The 20,442-nt window shown below is 41.3% G+C and overlaps 1 protein-coding gene and 1 pseudogene across 3 annotated transcripts in view; both read right to left on the bottom strand.

Annotated features, from left to right (window-relative positions):
- Positions 1 to 11,914, bottom strand: LOC119695252 (annotated as a pseudogene).
- EGFLAM (EGF like, fibronectin type III and laminin G domains) overlaps positions 1 to 20,442 on the bottom strand; it is a 75,665-nt gene that overhangs the window by 32,063 nt on the left and 23,160 nt on the right. For all 3 annotated transcript variants that reach the window (XM_038125257.1, XM_038125260.1, XM_038125259.1), the window contains exons 5-7: positions 19,680 to 19,797; positions 19,301 to 19,436; positions 12,758 to 12,924 (exon numbers count right to left, since the gene is read on the bottom strand). In XM_038125257.1, coding sequence (XP_037981185.1) covers positions 12,758 to 12,924; positions 19,301 to 19,436; positions 19,680 to 19,797 — 421 coding nt within the window. The remainder of the gene's footprint in view (positions 1 to 12,757; positions 12,925 to 19,300; positions 19,437 to 19,679; positions 19,798 to 20,442) is intronic.

Raw genomic sequence — 20,442 nt, 5'->3', positions numbered from 1 at the left:
ACATAACGGGCATATTCAGTTCATATAGATTTTTCTCTTTGCTCACAGCAATTCAGATCTTACCACTCCCCCGATTCACAACACTTAAATGTGAACTGATGCTAATGTTCATCCTGTACAGACAATGCAAGTGTATTCAGTCTGGAGATGGCAGATCCTGTCTAAGTGATATACACACAGCTTAAAACCAAGTGAAGACCTACATTTAGTCACTTACTAGGTGATTAAACAAATAAAACAGGCAAACGTCAGTTCTCCCTCTGCAAACTGACTTGTATTTATAATTTTTCCAGGACAAAGGTTTCAGACTTTTTTGGCATGGACAACATTCTAATTACTGAATTGTTTTTAAGTCAAGCTTTTCCCTTTTGGAAATACAGTCTTGTATCTGCCTTAATGGAACAGCAAGAGAGATAATAAATAGGAACAGCAAAAGAGATGTGTACAGGTAAGATACACTCTGTTTAGGATTTAATCTACCTCCACTGACTTCAAAGTCCTGAAATTAATGTCCTATGTGTATTCTTAGACTATTTTTTAAAATAGTCAGCACCTTGAAACAGGAAACATGCACAAACACCTTCACCCAGAGGGTTGTTGGGCACTGGAACAGGCTCCCCAGGGAAGTGGTCATGGCACCAAGCCTCACAGAGCTCAAGAAGCACTTGGACAATTCTCTCAGGCACATGGTGGGATTATTTGGGCTGTCATGTGCAGGGCCAGGAGTTGGACTTGATGGTCCTTGTTGATTCTTTCCAACTCCAGATATTCAGTGATTCTATGACCATGTGTTTTTCAAGTACATAATGTACTTCTGCCACTTCCCAGAGTGCTGAACTGTGCTTTGGAGGACTTTGGGCTGGGAATGGACAGTTTGAACAGTAAGGAGATCCTCATTTCTATTTCACAGAAAGAATCTGTACTTTTCTGCACTTCACATAGCAAATTCTGCCTAAACCATGGTTTGTGCATTTTAGCTATTAAAATTCACCAGGTCATGAAGAAATACAGAAAAAGTAACCAAATCATTACAGTTACTTGTCATTTCAGTGAGGCTGAGAACAGATATCTTTAAACCATTAACAGAACAGACCCATACATCTGCCTTTTCCATACAATATTTTTCCATCACTTATAAACAGCATAAGCAACCTTCGGTTTACGAAGTCTCTCTACTGAGCTGAGTGTACTTACCTAAATCTTTTTATACTTTCTCCTCCTTTGCTGTGATTGCAACCCAGAAGTCCTGGCAGGCAGTTATGAAATCCAACATATGTGCGCCAGAGTTGAATGTGTGCCCTGGCTGGTTAACTGGCCACACTCCCTATGCTCTGCAGGGGTTACTTATCAACGGGCTCAGCACATTACATCACCATACAGAAAAATTAGAAACAAATGAGTAGGGATAATGAGGCAACCACACTTGCAACCAAGAAAGCATGCTGGACTGGGACAGCATGTGTGTAAGTCTTTCCACTCTAACATGTATACCTAGTCATCTGTAAATAATATATTTTATCTGTACATTAAATAGAGGTATTCAGCACTGAGTTCAACCAAATGAGCTAGGCACAGAGCTCTGCTCTATGACTGGTAACAAGATGAGGCAAACTACAAACTACACCCAGATTATTTCTGCTACTGACTGTGAATGCACAGGCAAAGGATTACTATTACGGAATCAGACTGCCCATTCATTAACTGGTCCCAGTCCCACAAAAACTGGAATGAATTTCACCATGCTGAAATCAAAACGTAAAAAAACCCTCTTACTCCTACTATTCACTTTTATAGTCATTCAGGTTAATCACCATCCAGAACAATTTTATGCCAGGTAGAAAGCCAGTGAGATTAAAGCAGAGAAGAGTAGAGTAGAGTACAGTAGAGTAGAGTAGAGCAGAGTAGAACAGAGTAGAGTACAGTACAGCAAAGCAGGGTTGGAAGGAACCTACAATGATCAAGCTGCATCTCCTACCTGTCATTGCATCAGAATCCCCTTCTCTGGTAAACAGTGATTCTGTAAGACATGCATTTCTAAAAAAGAGTTTCAGTCCGTAAAACCACAAATATATGCATTACAAATATGATTTGTAGTTGGATTGGTTTTACATTGCCTGGTTTTTGTAGCAGGGCAGGGTTACAGGGGTGGCTTCTATGAGAAGATGTTAGAAGTTTCTTCCATATCCAGCAAACTCAATCCCTGGTGGCTCCAAAAATGGACATGCTGGGTCAATTAGAAATGATGGTAATGCCCCAGTAATAACACATTTGAGAAGAAATCAAAACAAAGTTTGTGGCACAGTTTTAATTCCTGACAGAGTAGGAGATGACAACATGTGAGAAGAGCAACATGCAGACACAGGGTCAGTGAAGGAGGAGGGTCCAGGCACCAGAGTCGAGGTACCCTGGCAGCCCCTGGTGCAGCCCTTGGTGAGGCAGCTGTGCCCCTGCAGCACAGGGAGGTGCACAGGCATGCAGGGATCCACCTGCAGCCCCTGGAGGAGCCCACACCAGAGCAGGGGGGTGCCTGAGAGGAGCCTGTGGGAGACCTGTGGGAAAAGGGCCCTGCTCCCAGGCTGGAGCAGCCTGTCCCTGAAGGACTGCACCTCCCAGAAGAGTGACCCAATGCAGCAGAGGGGTGCTGCTGCCCATGGGATGGACTCACACTGGAGAAGTTCATGGAGAACTGTCTCCCACAGGAGGGACCCCAGGATGCAGCAGGGGAATGACTCCTCTCCCTCAGCAGCGAGAGAAGTCCTGGGTGATGAACTGACCACAACCCCCATTCCCTGTCTCCTTGCACTGCTGGGGTAGGAGGTAGAGCTGGGAGGGAGGGAGGGGTGGAGGAATGTGTTTTTAAGGATTTATTTTACTTCTCATTATCCTGTTCTGTTTTTGTTAGTAATAAATTCCCTTCATATCTCTAAGTTGAGCCAGTTTTGCCCATGATGATATTTGATGAGTGATCTCTACAGGTGCCCACCTCAACACCTGAACCCTTCATTAATTTTTTTCTCCTCAGTCCAGCTGCAGAGCGGAGAGAGAGTGGCTTTGGTAGAGGCCTAGTATCTGGCCCGGGTTAACCCAGTCTTCTTACTGGAGGATGTGGACAATCATGAAGATTTTCAGATAAGGACAGTAGCTGGGAGAAGTAATGGGCAAAACAAGTACTGAAAAGTGTTAAGTGTTATAATGATCATGGGGAATTTTTCTTGTAATTGTGGTGAAGGATCAAGGAGTGAATTTTGTGCAAATTGTTCATTTTTGTTCTGTGTTGTGATGATTTTATTTTGGTTTTAATGTTGGAATTTTTTTTTAAAGTTCATCACAAAAGGGATTTATTTGTAATACCATGTACAATATCTTTTTAGCATCACATACAGTGTCCTTAATCCTTGCCTTGATTTAGATGTAGAAGCTCTCAACGAAGAAAGCCAGCTCCAGTTCACAATTTGCTCCTGGCATTTCTCATTGGCTTTCTTCATTCTCTTAGCCAAGAGCTTTGTATTCTGCTGCTTCCTCCTTGTTCTTTTGAGTGCCCTGCTTCTTCAGAGCAATATGCCTGGCACTTCTGCTGCAGCATTTGAGAGTCACTGGATTTTAGGAGCCTTGTTTCTGGGTTTCTTGCCATCCCTTGTTCAGAGGCTTCCTCACAACACACCAGCAAACATCATCCTTCTTAAACAGGTTGAACAGCTTGGGTACTCTGCTGGTCCTCTTGGGACCAAGATGACAGAATGCCCTTGTCACTCTTATTCACTATGACAGAGTGACTCAAATTTGCATCAACAATGCAACCCCGAATGGATTTGCGCTCTCTCTCTCCAGTTCCTCTGGGGTAATAGCAGGAATGCTCCTTGCTGAGCAGAAGGCAGACACATTTCTAAGGCAGGTCACCTTGCTTCATGGAGAAACCTTTGTCATTGCCACCACTGATGCAGATGACATATCCCGCCCACTCCTCACCAAAGGAGTCAGAATGGCTCTGTGGCCATTCATTCCTCATAAAATGTTCTTAGTTTGCACCCATTGTCCACTTCAATGAGCATTTGGCAGCTGGTGGCTGAGAAAGAGATATTCAGCTTCATCATGCTCACACCTTGACACTGCTTAACTCAGCTCCCAGCACTCACAGCAATTTTCAGCTCACTGAATCACAGCATCACAGAATTAACTAGGTTGGAAAAGACCTTTGAGATCATCAAGTCCCACCCATGACCTAACACCACTTAATCAACAAAACTATGACAGTGTGCCACATCCAGTCTTTTTTAAAACATGTCTAGGGATGGTGACTCCACCACCTCCCTGGGCAGATGATTCTAGTGCCCAATCACTCTTAAAGTGAAGAATTTCTTTCTAATGTCCAGCCTAAACTTCCCCTGGTGCAGCATAAGATGCTGACCGCTTGTTCTGTCAGTGGTTGGGGAAGAGACTGACCCGCCACTGACCCAAACCTCTTTTCAGGAAGTTGTAGAGAGTGATAAGGTCTCCACTGAGCCTCCTCTTTTTCCAGGCTAAACCACGCAGCTCACTCAGTCGTTCTTCGTAGGGCTTGTGTTCCAGGCCTTGCTGCCCTCCTCTGGATGCATTCGAGCATCTCAATATCCTTCCTAAGCTGAAGGGGCCAGAACTGGATGCAGCATTCAAGGTGTGGCCTCACCAGCGCCGTGTACTGGGGGACAATCACTGCCCTGCTCCTGCTGGCCACACTATTCCTGAGACTGGCCAGGATGCCATTGGCCTTCTTGGCCACCTGGGCACACTGGACACTGTTCGCAAAGTTTCACTGAAAATACAGGGAAACTAAACTTCCATGCATTTTTAGTAAGCTTTTTGTGATATTCTAATTTGGCCCCCACTCCCAGCTCACCTTCTGGGAGTGGTTCTGAGAGTTTTTTGTCTCAGTACTGATCTTTAAATTTTGGAATGAAAAACAATAATCTGGGAAAAAGCCAACAGGGTACCAGCTCCCTCTCAGACATTGTTTGGAAGGTCACCATTTCCCCTACACTCCCAATATTTTTATCACATGTTGGAGTGGATGGAGGGATCAGTTCCCCCCTTTCCAACAAGGAAACTTCTCATGCAACAGTATGCATTCTGATTAAAAGACACAGCTCTTTGCCATGTGCATTTTTTCTTCAGAAAGCTTTATTTAATTTTCCAACACTAGTAAAATTTTCAAAAGAGTCTCTGTCCTTTGTAACTTAGTTAATTCTGTTGCAGGGTGTGGTATTATCACCATCAGCTCTGCTCCATCATATGCTAATGCCTTAAGAAAGAGCAGCCCTGAGGGTGATTATCAGAGAGGGTGGCTCCAATCAGTTATCCCCCTCCTCCAAGGTGTGAAGGGAGGTGGCATCAGTAACACCATGGTCAGGGAGCTCTGCCTCCCTCTCTGCCGCCTCATCTTTAACAGGTGGGCAGAGTTCAGTGTTGTGGGGAGGAGTCTGGCTTTGGTGCAAACTCCTCCCTGGGGGTGAGGTCATGTTCAGGGTGGCCCACCACTGCGTCCAGATTGGCATCCATGCTTCCCCCAAAGATGTTAATTTGCATTCTAAAGCCCTTCAGCTCTGCACAAATAGGTTTCTGGGGTTCTGGGCTAGTTGCTTTTGGGCCATCAGCTCTGCCTCAGCCCTGAGGACAAGCTGTTGTTTCAGCCTTCAAGGCAAGTGGCACCTTTATCAGCTCCTTAGCAAAAATGTGCTTCTCTTTTTGGGTAGCCATTTAACACCCCCTTATTTTTTTAATCTTATTTGGGACAGCCATCTCAGACTGACCATGTGCTCTGTGGGCAACCATCTTAGACTGAGCATATGCTACCTGGCCAGGAGATTTCTTTTCCCCCTTTGCAAAAGTTCCAGTCCTGCAGTTTTTGCAAGTTATTTCTCAGAGACGAGATTTACAAGTGTACAACAGCTTCACTTGGAGAGCAGCCCAGGTATGCCCTTGACCGTACTGCTGGAGAATATCAGTTTTAAGCAAAAACTTTCTCTCATTATGCTGCAGTTAGCAGTTATGTCCACACAAAACAACCCTTTGCCTTTACTCAGTATCACTTCCACTCCTCACCAAGGGAGTCACCCCCGACCTCTGTGGCCATTTGTTTCTCATAAAATGTTCTTAGCTTGCAGCCATCATCCACTTCAATGGTTTCTGGCAGCCAGTGGCTGGGAAAGAGATGTTCAGCTTTATCCTGCTCACAGCTCAACGCCATGGGAAGGGACACCATTAACTCAGCTCCCAGCATTTGCAGCAATTTTCAGCTCCCTGAACACTGTTGCTTTTAAATCAGGTCCATGCTACTGTCACCAAAACCACAGGAAAAACAAAAGCTCTCCAACAACATTTTTTAAGTATTAGAGAATTAAGGCATTACTTTATTCTGGCCAGGATGTGTAACAGAAAATTTCATCCACACATTGCCTGTACTTGTGCAGATAAAATCATTCCATCACACATGGCTCTTTACTAGATTTTTCACATACAGTCAAAACCTAGAGAAATCCATTGGTTCATTGGTTCTAAGTTACACAGTTCTTAGTATTTGGTTTCCTATTGGTTACTGATCCCTTTGCCTTCGATGCTAATTAGGTCCTCATTCTTGGTATTCTTATTGATCTCTTCCCAGACTCATCAAGCCCTGCCCAGGGAACAGTCCCTTAAAAAGAAACTTCCATTCCCTTCTCCCTAGGGTGAAGCCAAACAAAATCCCTGACTGAAGTTAGTTAGATATTTTAGAAGTTGTATCCTTTCCAGCACTATTACTTATTGCCTTTATATTATGTCTGAAAGTATTTCAGAGCTAATTTTGTTCTTTCAGTGTATGAAACTATAATTTGCCGAAGAGCAGTGGAAGCCATATAGATAATTTGGGAATAAAGAAGGGAAAACTCGCAATGATGTGTCAAGGGAAATAATCTAATCTGTATCCAAACAAGCTGTAATACACAAACTCCATTTTCTAACTTAGAAGTCATAAGCTACAAAATAAACATCTGTTATGGTCAAAATACTGTCCTTTCTTTTTCCTTCCAATCCAATGTTCTATTGGCTTAATAGGATGGAAGTTCTATATGGATGGCAGGAGTGAAGCAATGCAGAAAATGAAGTATCCATATATTCACACATAGGAAAATGATAGGTCTGGAATTAATATTCAGATAAATGCACTTGCATGTATGGGTATGATTTTAATATCATGCCAGTTTCACAGAATTGTAACTCTCCTGATTTGAGTGGTCATCACTAAAATACATTAATAACCACCAGCATGCAATGAGATGTGGTAGCTTAGGAGAGAGTAGCAGCTCTCCAAACAGCAGGTGTGCCTCTTTCATCCAGCAGATCAAAATGTTCCATGCTTTTGCAACAGAAGACCTTGGGAGACCAAATGTACCCACTATTTTAAACTGGATGATGGTACATTTCACGTTATTGAACTGGTACAACATTTAGAGCCTGAAGAGAACAAAGAAGGTATGGCTTATTGTGTCTGGTAGAAAGACTGCTTTGAGGCCCTTCTTCAAAGACATTCACTATGTAAGTCACACCAGAATAAGTGTGACTTCAGAAGATGTCCTAATATCCAGAGGTCTCCAACTCTCCAATTTTTCCCCTTCCTGACTCTAGCTATCTGCATTTGAGCCAGCACATGCTACATTGCTCTACCTGCTGATCTGTGAGCAGTTTTGGTAACATGTAATGCACTTGGTAGCAATGCACCTGCTGGATGCACTCACTCCTGACCATGTCTGAACTTACACAAGTGAGTACACGCAGAACTGATGAGACCAGTGGTTTCTCAGCTGCCTTGTTCTTCCCTACATTTCGTCTTTGCTCACTGGACATAATATGATAGCCACATGTGACGTGATGCAATATAACTACAAAACAGGATGCAGAGAAATTAACAGGACTTTTTGTAGGTAAACCATGACATCAGCCCATCTCCTAAGTGCAATATGTTGCTTTTCTGGAGAGCTCATCTCGTAATGGGTGGTAAATCAGGGACAATTAACCAAAGTGGTATTCTGCAAATACCGGAACAATGACTGCAGAGATTATTAGCAGGCTATATTTAATTAAATCAGTGTTCCAGTGTACAAGGAGATGAAGTCTGAGTAAGACCTTTTACCAGGTCCTATAATCCTGTTTTACAAATAATTGAAGAACTTGTGGGGGTCATGAACTTTGGACAGCTTCTTTCCAAATAATTAGGCATTAAGTTATACTAAAGAAATCCTTCTCAAAACAAGTACAAAGCCACAAAAACTTTTGTTCTGCTAAATAAGTTGCCATCATCATACTGATGAAGAGACATGAGAGAGTGTAGGAGGTAGTACAGGGGGCACTGTAACACAGACAGATTGAATGGAACTGTTAACAGACTGACTGGCTTCATCCAGAACCCCCCAAAAGGTCTTAATCCAAAATACATCAGTAACATTTTAAAACACGCTTTATGCCTTTCAATGACTCACAGTGTGACCCTGCATGTCGCTTGGCCTGTCTCTTGCTTTTTGTCACTGTCCCTACAACTACCAACACTGCTTTTGTAAATTCTCTGGACGTGTGTGGGAAACAGTTCTGTGGAAAACCTTCTCCATTTACTACCTCCAGGACACATCACCATCATTTAAATCAAGGTTTGGGCCCCAGAGACTGCCCTTTTTTTTGTGCCTGAGCCTCAGCTGACACATTCAAGCTCCATGCAGAATATATAAGCATCTGTGGCAATGCCCTGCCCTGTGTGATCCTGGCAGTGACAGCCAGGAGGAGAGGAAGGGATGAGCCCTGCTTAAGCAGTCACTTCTGTCACTTTTGTTGTGGAGACAAGCAGGAAGGTATTTTTAACAGAAGACACTTCCTCTGTTGGTCTGGTAAAGCCCAAGGCTGGTGACCTTGCAGGCACAGTGCAAACTCCATCTGTTTCCCGAGGAGATGAAGGGTATTTAAGCAATGCAGGTGATGACATTTTTTTGTTTTATTCTTTGGGACAGTTTATTTTGTTGTTTCTAAACTGAGTATGTACAATTTTTTATTTTCCAGTGAATTTTCCATGATATTTCGAAAGATTTTATACAACAAAATCCCAGCAACCATGTAGGTGAAATGCCCACAATGTGCAACTGTAATTAAGAAAGGCAACAAAAAAAATTGATTTATTGCATCATTTCCCTCTAGAAGAAAAATAATGAAACCAAATCACAAATAAATGAGAACCCTTGGGGAAACTTGCCCTCTCTTTACTCCCTGAAAATGGAGCAATTAACGAAGCATGCATTTTTTAGTAGGTAAGGAGGTAACTGCTTATAATCAAGGCCACATGTTCTATTTTCAAGGACCTTGGGAGGTCTGTCACATTAGGTGAAACTGTCAGCATCCCTTTAGTGGAGCAAATCAAGACGATGTTTTCCTATGCTGACCTGAAACAATGCAGTCAAGAGTACTGCAAATCCAGCCCCATTTTAAAAACAAAATGAGTGAACTACCTGTGAGAATGAGATAAACCACAACAGAAAACATCCCCAAGTAGCATGGACTCATCTCTGCCTCAGCCTGCCTGCAAGAGCTGCAAGAGAACCTGTGCAAGACATCAGGGACCCTGAAGGTCCTCTGCATTTGAGGTAATGTTAGGAATTTGTTAATTAATTAAAATAAACATCAGAAAAGCACTACTTATGTCAAGTCATGCATAGAAAATCCAGCATGTACAAGCGTAAAACTGCAAATTTTTAAAATCCAAACACACTAAGGACCTTAGTGCCGGCACCATGTGAGCTAAATGTAATGCAAAGGAGTCAGATATAACTTCTGCCAGCTTTCTGAGATATTTCAGGAATTTCTGAAGAATACATGGGCAGTCAGAAAATAGCATCAAAAATCTGTGGCATGTGGCATGTTTCACTGCTTAGGTAGAAGGAGGAACCACGGTAATAATGAAGGTGGTAATTCTTATGATGCGCACTCTGAAAAAAAGCAGTGCTTCAGTTTCAGAGATACCAACTGTCTGGCACCTTTTCAAAAACACAGGTGACTAAGAGGTCACTCCCTGGCACTTTGAGACAGTCAAGCAACTGGTACCACCTGAGCCAGCCCCAGGGGACTATCAGGTGTCTGTGAATGGCACATGCCCTCCTGCAGAGACTGATGAAAACCACAAAACTTTGAGGACCTCAAATCTGATGAACACTAACACCTGAGCAACTGAAGTGAGTGATTAACTGGACCAAAATTCTGGTTTTTCTGGCAGCTAGAAGCAGGAGGGTACCTTCAGATACATAATGTGAATTAGGAGTGAGTTTTAATTGGATGCCCTTGAGCACAGTGTGTAGTTTGGGGTTTTTTCTGTTCCTGTTTTTTTTTCTGAAACTTGTCCTTTGAAACATTCTTCAGAAGTTTTTAATGTTTTGGGGAAAAAAAAAAATAAATGTTCAGGCTATGCAGAGCTTTAATGAAGAACAATTTTCTCCAACAAAAGTTTAGCTTTTGTACTAATATGCAGAGTACTTGTGTGTCTGGTTAACATCAAGTCAGTCTCCTACACAGACATCACAAGTAGAGACAAGTGAGAGCTGCTATCAGCTAGACTATCATCTCAGCTACACTCCTCCCTTCAGAAAACCAAATAATTTATTTCTAAAGGCATGCATCCCTGACACTTTTGAGCAACACTCCTTGCTCTGCATGAATCTGGTTGAGGTGACAACAGGTATCCAGAAGATAATGCAGGTTTTCATGGGTAGAGGCTATATGTAGTTTTTAAGCCTATTTTCAAATAGTACACTGACAAAAGAACAACATTTGAATTTGCCAAAGAGTCCAGAGGGCCAAAGTAGCCCCAAGTACAAGAGGCCTGGAGCAGGGCTGGAGCACATCACGGACATGACATGGCCCTGGCCTGCAGGAGCTCTGCCTGCTCATGAGGGTCTCTGCCAAGCACTGCCAGGCTCTTGGAGCAGGGAAACCAACCTCAGCCACTGCAGCACCAATGTGCCTATCCTGGGCCAGCACACACTTTTTAAGCCCAATCAAAGAGCCGTACAAAATGCATAATATACAGAATTTTCAGATCTGATCAAGGCATAGAGAGACAAGCTAATGTCCCTTATGAACCTCTCTAGAAATCAATGCTTATGCACACCAGATGTGAATTTGATTCCAAGCTCTAATGACAGAAACCCATGTTCTAGAGACATCTTGGCAGGCCTTTGCAGAACAAGCAGTTTCTAAGGCAAAGTGCCTTCCCTGGAGTACTGCAGAAATAAGCACAGCATGAGGATGATTCCACCCTTATTAACAGAGCTAAACACTTTATCTTTTCTGACCAAAGGATGCAGCTGCTTGCATCCAAAGATAAACAAGATACCAAGGAGCACACGTGTGCCTGAGGCAGCAGGAGTTGACCCTGGACGATCCACGGGCTGAGGAACTCCAGAGTATACTGCACAAGGTTTTCACAAACATTTACTTCAGAAGTTAAACTTAGGAGCTCAGCAGCCACAGCAAACTACATGCAAACTGTTCAAGTAATTGAATTTATGACAGAGGGACAAAAGGAATGGAAACTGCCATATTAGAGTCAATGAGAAAAGGGATTCCACAACAGAGAGGCAGTTTAGAAATAAATCTTTATCAGGTTAAGTTTGTGGATCACTAAGCATGTTGTTTATGTTTTTGCAGCATGCAAACTCTTCTTGCAGAGCTCACAGTCCTACCTGAATAACTGCTGCTCATTTTCACTAGTTAATTAAAGATGGTTTGCAATTGAGAGGGTGAGAAAACAAGAAAAAAAGGCACTTAAACTTAAAAGTACTGATAACACACTGTTATAGAAAAAGTTTGGAACATTAATGACATAGCTCAGTTAGTCCCCATACCTTACTGGCTTTGGTTCTGTTTCCTCCATTGTTTCTCATTGTGACATTGGGTTTTTTGCTGTTAGAAGATGTGTTTTTTGTGATTTCCAATATGCTCTGTGTTGGCTTGGTTGGGATTCGCACATGCAAGCTGTGAATTTGGGTGTGATGAGGAGCAACAACTCCTTAAAGTCAGCCTACAGAGAAACCAGTACTGGCAGAGGATTGCATCCTGAGGAAGCCCAGCAGCCCAACCTGGACCAACACTTACTGCAGTGTGCAGGGTCTATATTGCTACACAAATGTAAATATAATAGTTAACAAGTTGGTATATTGGCAGGTTCACCTAATATTTTTGCTATGCAGCTTCTGATCAGAAAGGGGTGCTTGTTTCCTCATATCATTATTTTCATGACTGTGGTTAATAGTTAAGAGTCTTACTCCTCAGACAACTGTACAAGTTTGATTTGGTCTTTCTGAGCTGCTGAAATTATAAATGTAATATATAAGGTTCATCTTCAAAGAACAGGAAAAATGAACAATAGACTCGTCTCTCTCATTTCTCCCCATGATATTCATTTATTAGTACTGCATGAAGCCAGCACAAAATTCAGAAAGTACTGATCCAAAAATACCTGTTAAAGACCACCAGAGCAAAGAAATGGCATGAGAGTGATGCTGCCTGGGTCTTTTCAAATCTTTGCTCATGGCTGGGCTTTCATAGGGTGCTTGCTGCAAGTTCCTCAGACAGGACTGAGAGGTGTCTGAATGGAGGTTGCCTGGAGAGCAACTATTTCCACCAGCAGGCCTCCACAGCTACCCCAGATACACTTTATTTACAGATATACTTCATTTTTCTTTAGCTTTAATAACAAAAAGGTGGCTGTACTCACTGAATGTACGAATGACGTCGCTCGGTGCACTGGCAGGGCTGGAGCCAAAGGAGTTTGCTGCTCGGATGGCAAACTGATACTTCGTGTTTGGGAGAAGTCCTTTGAGAACCATGGACTCCATCTGGATCTGCTCTCTTATTACCGTCCAGTTGCTGTCAAGGTCTGGCCTTGAGGATCAAACAAAGACCAGATCTTGAATTATTAAAGCTAGCTGTATAATTTAGCTGCATTTATACTTTTCTGGGGGATACACTAATAAATGAGACAGAAGTCTACTAAATCATCATTGAAACCCTTCACTCTTAAAAGATCAGACTGTGCAACCCACCATTACCAAGCTGTGAAGCCTGTGATGTCAAAACTGTATAATCATACAAACCAAATTACTCAGATTTTGCTTATAAAGTCAAGGAATGACTGACAAATCCAGTTAAGTTTATATGTTTTGTGGATTTTGGATTCATAGTTTTCAAGTGGAGATCTCTTACCCACAGTTCCCACCTCCCTATGTGGCTGTATAAAACAACAGTTTGCAATAGAGGAAAAGGTCTTGATTTATTTCTTAAGAGTTTGTGTTCTAATGCCAGTAAGTCCCTTCAAACATATACAAGCATTAGCGAGATGAGAATCCAACATTTGATCTCCCAGGTAATCAGGTTAATCCTTACACAGGAACATACGGATCCAAAGTCTTCTCTTCAGAAAAACAAACAGACAAAAAAGCCCAAACAAAACCACCAAAAAAACCCACACAGACAACACACAAAACCCACAGAGAACATGGCGTATGTGCCCAGATTTTGTAACAACATTCCTATAGCTACTTTTGGATAATGCCTGGTTAACTCCCAATTCATATGGAAGCCAACTGCCAATAAGTACTTCTCTAGGTGCCATTATATTTCAAGTGAAACCAGTATAACCATTCACATGGCAGTTTGCTATTAAGTGTTTAAATTTCATGCATACAGGCACATTGTAAAGGGGTGGGTGACTTCAAGTACTCTGAGAGAGTATTGTGATGCTTTCACACCATTTCCACTCTGTCCAAAAGTGGCCTCTTCTTATCAAAGAGAGAACAAAATAAGAAGCTAAACAAATACAAACAACACAACAATGTAAACATTCACTCTAGGCCACCCAAAATATTAAAACTAAAGTTTATGAAAGTAAAATTAGGACAGAAATAGCTTGCAGAGAAAATTATTCCAGTGTTCTTGCAATATTTATTACAGGAAATAACCTCCGAGTGCACCCTGAATCTACCAGTGTTTACATAGGACTAGCTGCAAATGTCTCCAACAGTCTTCAAATTAAAAATTGTAGCACAAGGCAGGCATTTTGTATTTGTTTATTTTCAGCTGGAAGGAAATGCCAAAGTTAATGTATGTTTTCTTTTAATGGTCAATACAAGATTTATTGATCACTGAGGTCCATTGCTTTGTGCCAGCATGGCAAACGCAGTGGCAAAGTAGTAGTTCCCAGCTGCCTGTCTCAAGAGCACAGTGGCACACAGGACATGAGTATTTCATTGTCTTGCTAAAAATAAAAACAAAATCAGACAAACACACAAGATTTAATGATAGCTAAACAGACCATCTTAAGTCACCCTTCACCACCATTTCCTGGTAGACAGAAGGGCATTTATTTTGGCTACTTTTCCATTGTTTCCCTCCTCTGAGCTTTTGATGCCTGGGCCAAAATGAAAATATACAGTGTTTTCCAAATGAAAGCTGTTAACACTTCTCCCTTCCAAAGGCTCGCTTAGTAGTGTTTTCAATTTTCCTGTACACATCCTTTTTTGGTTCTAATTCCCATCCAAGGAATTCCTGCTAGCTCAAGAGCAGCCTCTTTGCAGCAGACCTTGCTCGTGTGTCCACCCAAGTGGAAACAACACACCTTTGATTAAGGGACCCAAAGGAGGCATTGCACCCTGAAAAGATCTAGGAGATAACACAAACAGCAGGCTAGGCTTCAAATACACTGACTGTCCCTCCCAACATTTCCTTCTGCAGAAGTTTGTAATAAAGGAAATGCCTGCAAACATGTAAGGATCTGCAGCTGAAGGAGAGAGAAAGAGGGAGATTTATCACTTGACCTTTGCTACTTCTCCAGAATGCTCCCTGTGTGAACAAAACTGTATGAGATGAAAACATGGCAAACAGATGGGGAAAGGAACACAAATTCAGCTGGTGAGTGCATCCAGGGCAAGCCAGCTCCCATGTTCCCTGAGATGAGAACATTTTGTTGAAAACTGTCTTCATGGTCCTTTTTTTTTATGTTGTATTTCAATGTGTTGTCAACTTTTACACGGGAAGGGCCCATTCTGAGACCACTTTGCCCCTTTTTCTGCAGCAGTACACCCCCCAACACAGGGGACAACACCTTGCAGGGCAGTTCCAAGTACTGTATCTGTGACTGGGGAAATCAGACAATTTCAATGGACATTGCCTGTTTTTGACGCAGCTGTGCATCACTGACACATAAATGTTATGCAGAAAGAATCTAACACAAGGCATAGTGGTTTTAAGACAATAAAAACATGGCTAAAGCCAATAGCACTGGATGGGTATAAACCAAGGGCAGAATTTCATGCCAAATGTACCTAAAAAGTTTGGATTATTGCTTTATGTTGTAACTTGGGAACTGATTCAAGAAGGGAATTCTTTCTGGTGCAGAGAACAGCAATTTTATAGTCACTTGAACATCCTTTTAAAATCACCTGGAAATTATTTAAGTATGAGGCACCCCATAGCAATCCAATTTTTCTAATGTTTCTGATTGTTCTTCCGTGCTGTATTTGTACTCATCTCAAGGGGAAAGTTCAATCTTATAATGGTTTTAAAAATATTCCAGCAAATAATAAATATGATGACAACTACAATTTATCATCATTTGCAATGGAAAAATCTCTTATATAATATACTGCACTATAACATATTCTTTTTAGTAACTATTATTATTTCACATTATTGTGACACTTTGTACAAAATAGATCAACTGATATACCAGGCCATCTGTGAGGAAAGGAAAAGTGAACAATTTTGGTAACTCATTCTCTTGTTAGATATTCTTCTGATACATTCAAAAGAATACAATCAGTGATACAATCAGTTTTGTTAAGCACTTCCTCCCTAATATCTTTCACTCCTCCTTCTTCATCAGCTACCACCTCCTTCAAGGAGTTAATCTCACAAGCAGTGAGCTAACTACTGAGTCAAATATGCCTGTTTCATGCAATAATCAGGGAAACAATATTAAAAGTATTTTTTCCTAGACACTGGGAGGTGTCTCCCTGGTCAGATCTGTTGTTTCAGGCTCTTTGCAAACAAAAGCAAACAATGACTGTCTGGTTCAGTGCAGTGCCAGAGACAGTTCAGCAGGGATTCAGGGATGCAGGGATAGATTTTTCTGGGATGGAGAGGGAAGGCTTCAAACTAATCAAGAAATCTGTGCACAACACTATGCTGAATCTGCACCACCCTAACATCTGAATACTAATAAATCTCCCAGTTTTATCAGCAGAACATGCCAAGTTCATTGCAGCAGAAGTTTCATGTCACTACCAAGATACTGAAAAATTTCCTTTGCATGCCAAGATTAATATTAAAAGCTTTTGATTTCATCTACATACCAATGAGATGAAAAGAAAGAGACCTGATTGTTTTAGGGCATGTGTTGCTAACACTTGTGGTTCTGTAGCTGTTAATATGTGGCTATAAAAATTCAGGTAAGTTTATCACCAAGTTTAAAAGATCATGTAGGCATTCAACAGATTAAAAATTTGAGTATTTGTAGTATTTGAGTGAAAATATCCAAGACATTTCTATGAATTCATTTTGCATAGCATCTTTAGGAAAAACACCTAAGTTCATATGTTTAAGTCTGGGGTCTTGCTTTAGACACTTTCATAGAAATGTAATTTTTTATTAAATACTTGTCACCATTAACCAATAGAATATTTACACTGAGCCTACAAAGTTGCACAGACATATATATTTTGGTTTTATTGCACATTCAATTAGAACTCTCCAGTGAATACTGAGTCCTACAGTCTCCATCCAGACTTTCAGCATTTAGACAAGTGGGATTGTGATATCCTTAGCATCCTCTGTTAGTCAGCAGCACAGCAGAGCCTGAATTAGCTCAGCTCATCTTATATCTGAAGCTGCCTGCTACCCTCCACTGCCTGTAGTGAACCAACTACTTCCTTTGGTCCCAAGGGAAATCCCTTAGGCAAATGCTTAAATAAAGCACCAAATTTAGACCCTGAGTAGAGACAGGATTCAGCTAGCTCTGGTTCTGATTAGATTCTGGTATCTCAAAACAATTAATATACTGACTTTTCATGAATGCAATGCATTTCCCCAGTATCACAGATGAGCAATTGAGAGGAGTGTTTTGTCCCAACATGTTTTTCCTATGGTTAAAAACATAAAGTTAATTATAAGGAGATGGAAATAACTTAAACAATGTCATAGTTTTTAGAAATTTGTGCTGTGCCCAAGCAAAATTACAAATTTGCATTTGTTATTAATTTTGCCAAATCACAGGATAATGGTGTATTTCTTTGACATAAGAGGACCCAATTCTAATTTACTTGAACTGATTTGTTTTAGTCTTACATTGGTTTAATCTACTAGCTTTAACTTATGATAATACATTTTATAGTAATTAAAATATATGCAGCAAAAGACAAGGAAGCTTAGTTAAATGTTTACCTTTAGCTGCCATTAGGGCTTATGGCTCATTGAACTTACCCCAAATATACAACCAAGCTTCCAAGTCTAAGAGAGCATAATCCCAAGATTAACAAAGGCACTTTCAACTTAGCTTTAAAGCTCAAACTAAACAGTGTAATCAAAACATTTTGCTGTTAGCAAATTCTTTCCCAAAGTCTAAAGCCAATGAAACACTGAAATTTCAATCACTTGCATCTTTTGACCTAAACAGCAGCTTTCCACTCCCTGGTTGAACAAAAACATTCAAGGGTGCACTTTCGGTGTGTCAGATGGAGATGATGGTGCCCACTTCTTCCATTAGCAGGCTCCTGGTGCTATGAAGAAGTTTACATAAGCCTCCAGGTTCCACTGTGCAGTCAATCAGAACGCAACAAAATCCCTTCCCCATCAACTGAGCAAATGAGAGAGAAGAGATGGAGAGAGAGCAAAAAGCTCAGATAAAATTGTGTTCAAAAAACAGATACTGAAGAAATTTCACTGTAGGTCTACAGCAGACATTACACAAAGGAGATAAGTATCTTCAGCCCTCATGTCCTGCCTCGCAGCGCACTGAATGGGGGCTTTCAGCCCAAACACAAAGTGCATCAGTTAACAAGTACGTTTTCAGTCTGGGTATTCTTTCTGCTATGTCAATATCTTTTTGCTATATCAATATCTTCTCGATTGCACCCATACTTTGAAAATCAAGATCTTCCTGTGTGTTCTTACAACAACAATTCTTTTTTTAAAATTACTATTTTTTCCTTAAGAACATTTTTTTTGACCTTTTACACATCAGAGTAGTTTAAGAATCAATTCTCTCTTCTTTTCCAGGAACCTCACCTAAAACCTGTAATCAAGTATTTGCTCAAAGGATTAAAAGGGTGAATTTTACATTCACTGTAAGGGTAAACAGTTAGACAAATAAAAATAAATAGATTTGTATGCAGATATTAGCTCACACAAGCATATGAACAGTCAAGTACAGATACTTGTTTATGCTTGCAAATACAATCACCTCCTCCTGGCCCTTTTTATGAAGCTTATAAAAGCAATTTAACTGGAAACTTCTGACAGTTCAGTTCCACTGATGTGTATTTTAAGAGTTCATCATAAAAGAACAAAAAAAGCACCCCACCAACACCCCACTCTTCTCCCCAAATCTAAATCAGAGAGATAAACATTTTATGTAAACTTGATTAGTGTTAGTATAACAAAGCAAGTTTAAATTCTGCAAGCTCAAGACAAAAACAACTTTATGTTCAAGAGGTGTCTGGGTCTGGCACTGGGTTATGTGATTTAGTCATTTAGGGGCTACAGTGTCGGGTTGATGATCGGGCTGGATGATCTTGAAGGTCTCTTCCAAAACCGGTATTTCTACGATACTATAATTTTTGTCAGGTAAAACTGTCAAACACACTGAATTTTCAGTCCTCAGATTATTTTCTAAAGCAGCCCAGGGAAACCACTCTGCCAAACATCCTTTCCTCAGCATGGTTTGACAACATTTGATAACAGGAAAAACTTAAAACTTCATTGATCCAGGCTGCTGTTAGATGAAACAGATCAAATCAGACCTTATTTTTTTTCCATCAGAAAGTACAACTTATTGGTGATTTTACAACAAATTGGATCCTTTCTGGTTTTGTCTTTAAATTTCCGTGGTAATTCAACACACACTGAGAGGAAAACTAAGCATACAATACACAGTAAGTAAATAAATCATGTCTATATGCAGTTGAATAGTGCAGTTGAGGTTAAAAAACCCCCAAAACACTACAGCGCGCAAACACTGAAATTCAGACTCCACTAGCAAACTTGCCTGATAAACTCCACAGTATAGTACCGGATGGGAGAACTTCCTTCACTCACTCCAGGCTTCCAGGACAACGCAACTTCTGAATCAGAAACCACCACAATCTGGGGCTGATAGGGTGGCGCAGGAGGCATGCACTTATCTAAGAAGTGCAAAGGAGTAGCATTAGAGAAGCAGCTGAGTTGCTACACACAATACCCAACACCAACAACTTAGGAATCAAATTCATAGGCTTCTCCCCTCATGCTATTGCCCCTCTAAAACCCTACATATGTGGAAAAGTACCGGAGAAATACCATGATACTGTACATGACAGAGATTAGGTGTGAGTGCTACAGACATCTGCCCTGCCAGTTTTGCAACAGAGCCCTGCAGGCAGAATTACCTTGGGATAAAGTTGTCACCTCCCTGGGCATGCTGGGCCGTCCTTTCCCTGCCCAGCTGTACGCTCCAACGCTAACGCGGTGTGGAGTGCCTGGCTTCAGGTCGCCAATAACAACATCCTGCCAAGTCAAGAGCAGACAAGCACGTTGTGACAGCAGTTCAATGTAACTGGGGATGGTGCTGTGAGCTGGGTCTCCAGGATCTCACATGGTGTTTTCCCTGTGCTCTCCTTGGAAGATTGTCCCCTGCCCAGTTCAGCTTAGAAACAACAAACACAAATAGAATCATGTTTCCTCTCAAGCTGCAGCTTTGCCCCAGGGGAATCCACAAGGTCAACCTGGACCCATTTCTCAGCATATTTCATAAGGTTGCAGATTATTCGCATTTTACATCTAGCTTTTTCACTGGTGAAGTCAAAGTCATATATTATTCCCTCTGTTGAGCCAACTGCTAGCATTTGGTGTCAGTCTGGTGTGTTTTCCCCTTTTTTTTTCTTGTTTGTTTTTATTTCTCTTTTAAATTCAGAGGCCATAAAACCTCCTGAGAGTGAAGCAATTTGATGCAGTGTGAACTGATGATCCTTAATTTCTCACGGAGCAGAGTCCTATCCCATCATCTCTCACAATTTTATGAGCTCAGCTAACAGCCTTGACCTGAAGCGAGCATTTCCCTTATTTGTCCTTCTGCCATAAACACAGAAAGATTAACCCACAGACAACTACCGTAAAGGAGGCAATGCTCAGCTCCATGTGAAGAGCTTGGGC

The sequence above is a fragment of the Motacilla alba genome, chromosome Z (assembly GCF_015832195.1).
Source record: "Motacilla alba alba isolate MOTALB_02 chromosome Z, Motacilla_alba_V1.0_pri, whole genome shotgun sequence".
In the NCBI taxonomy this organism is placed as follows: Eukaryota; Metazoa; Chordata; class Aves; order Passeriformes; family Motacillidae; genus Motacilla; species Motacilla alba.
This window is presented reverse-complemented; position numbering and strand designations above follow the sequence as displayed.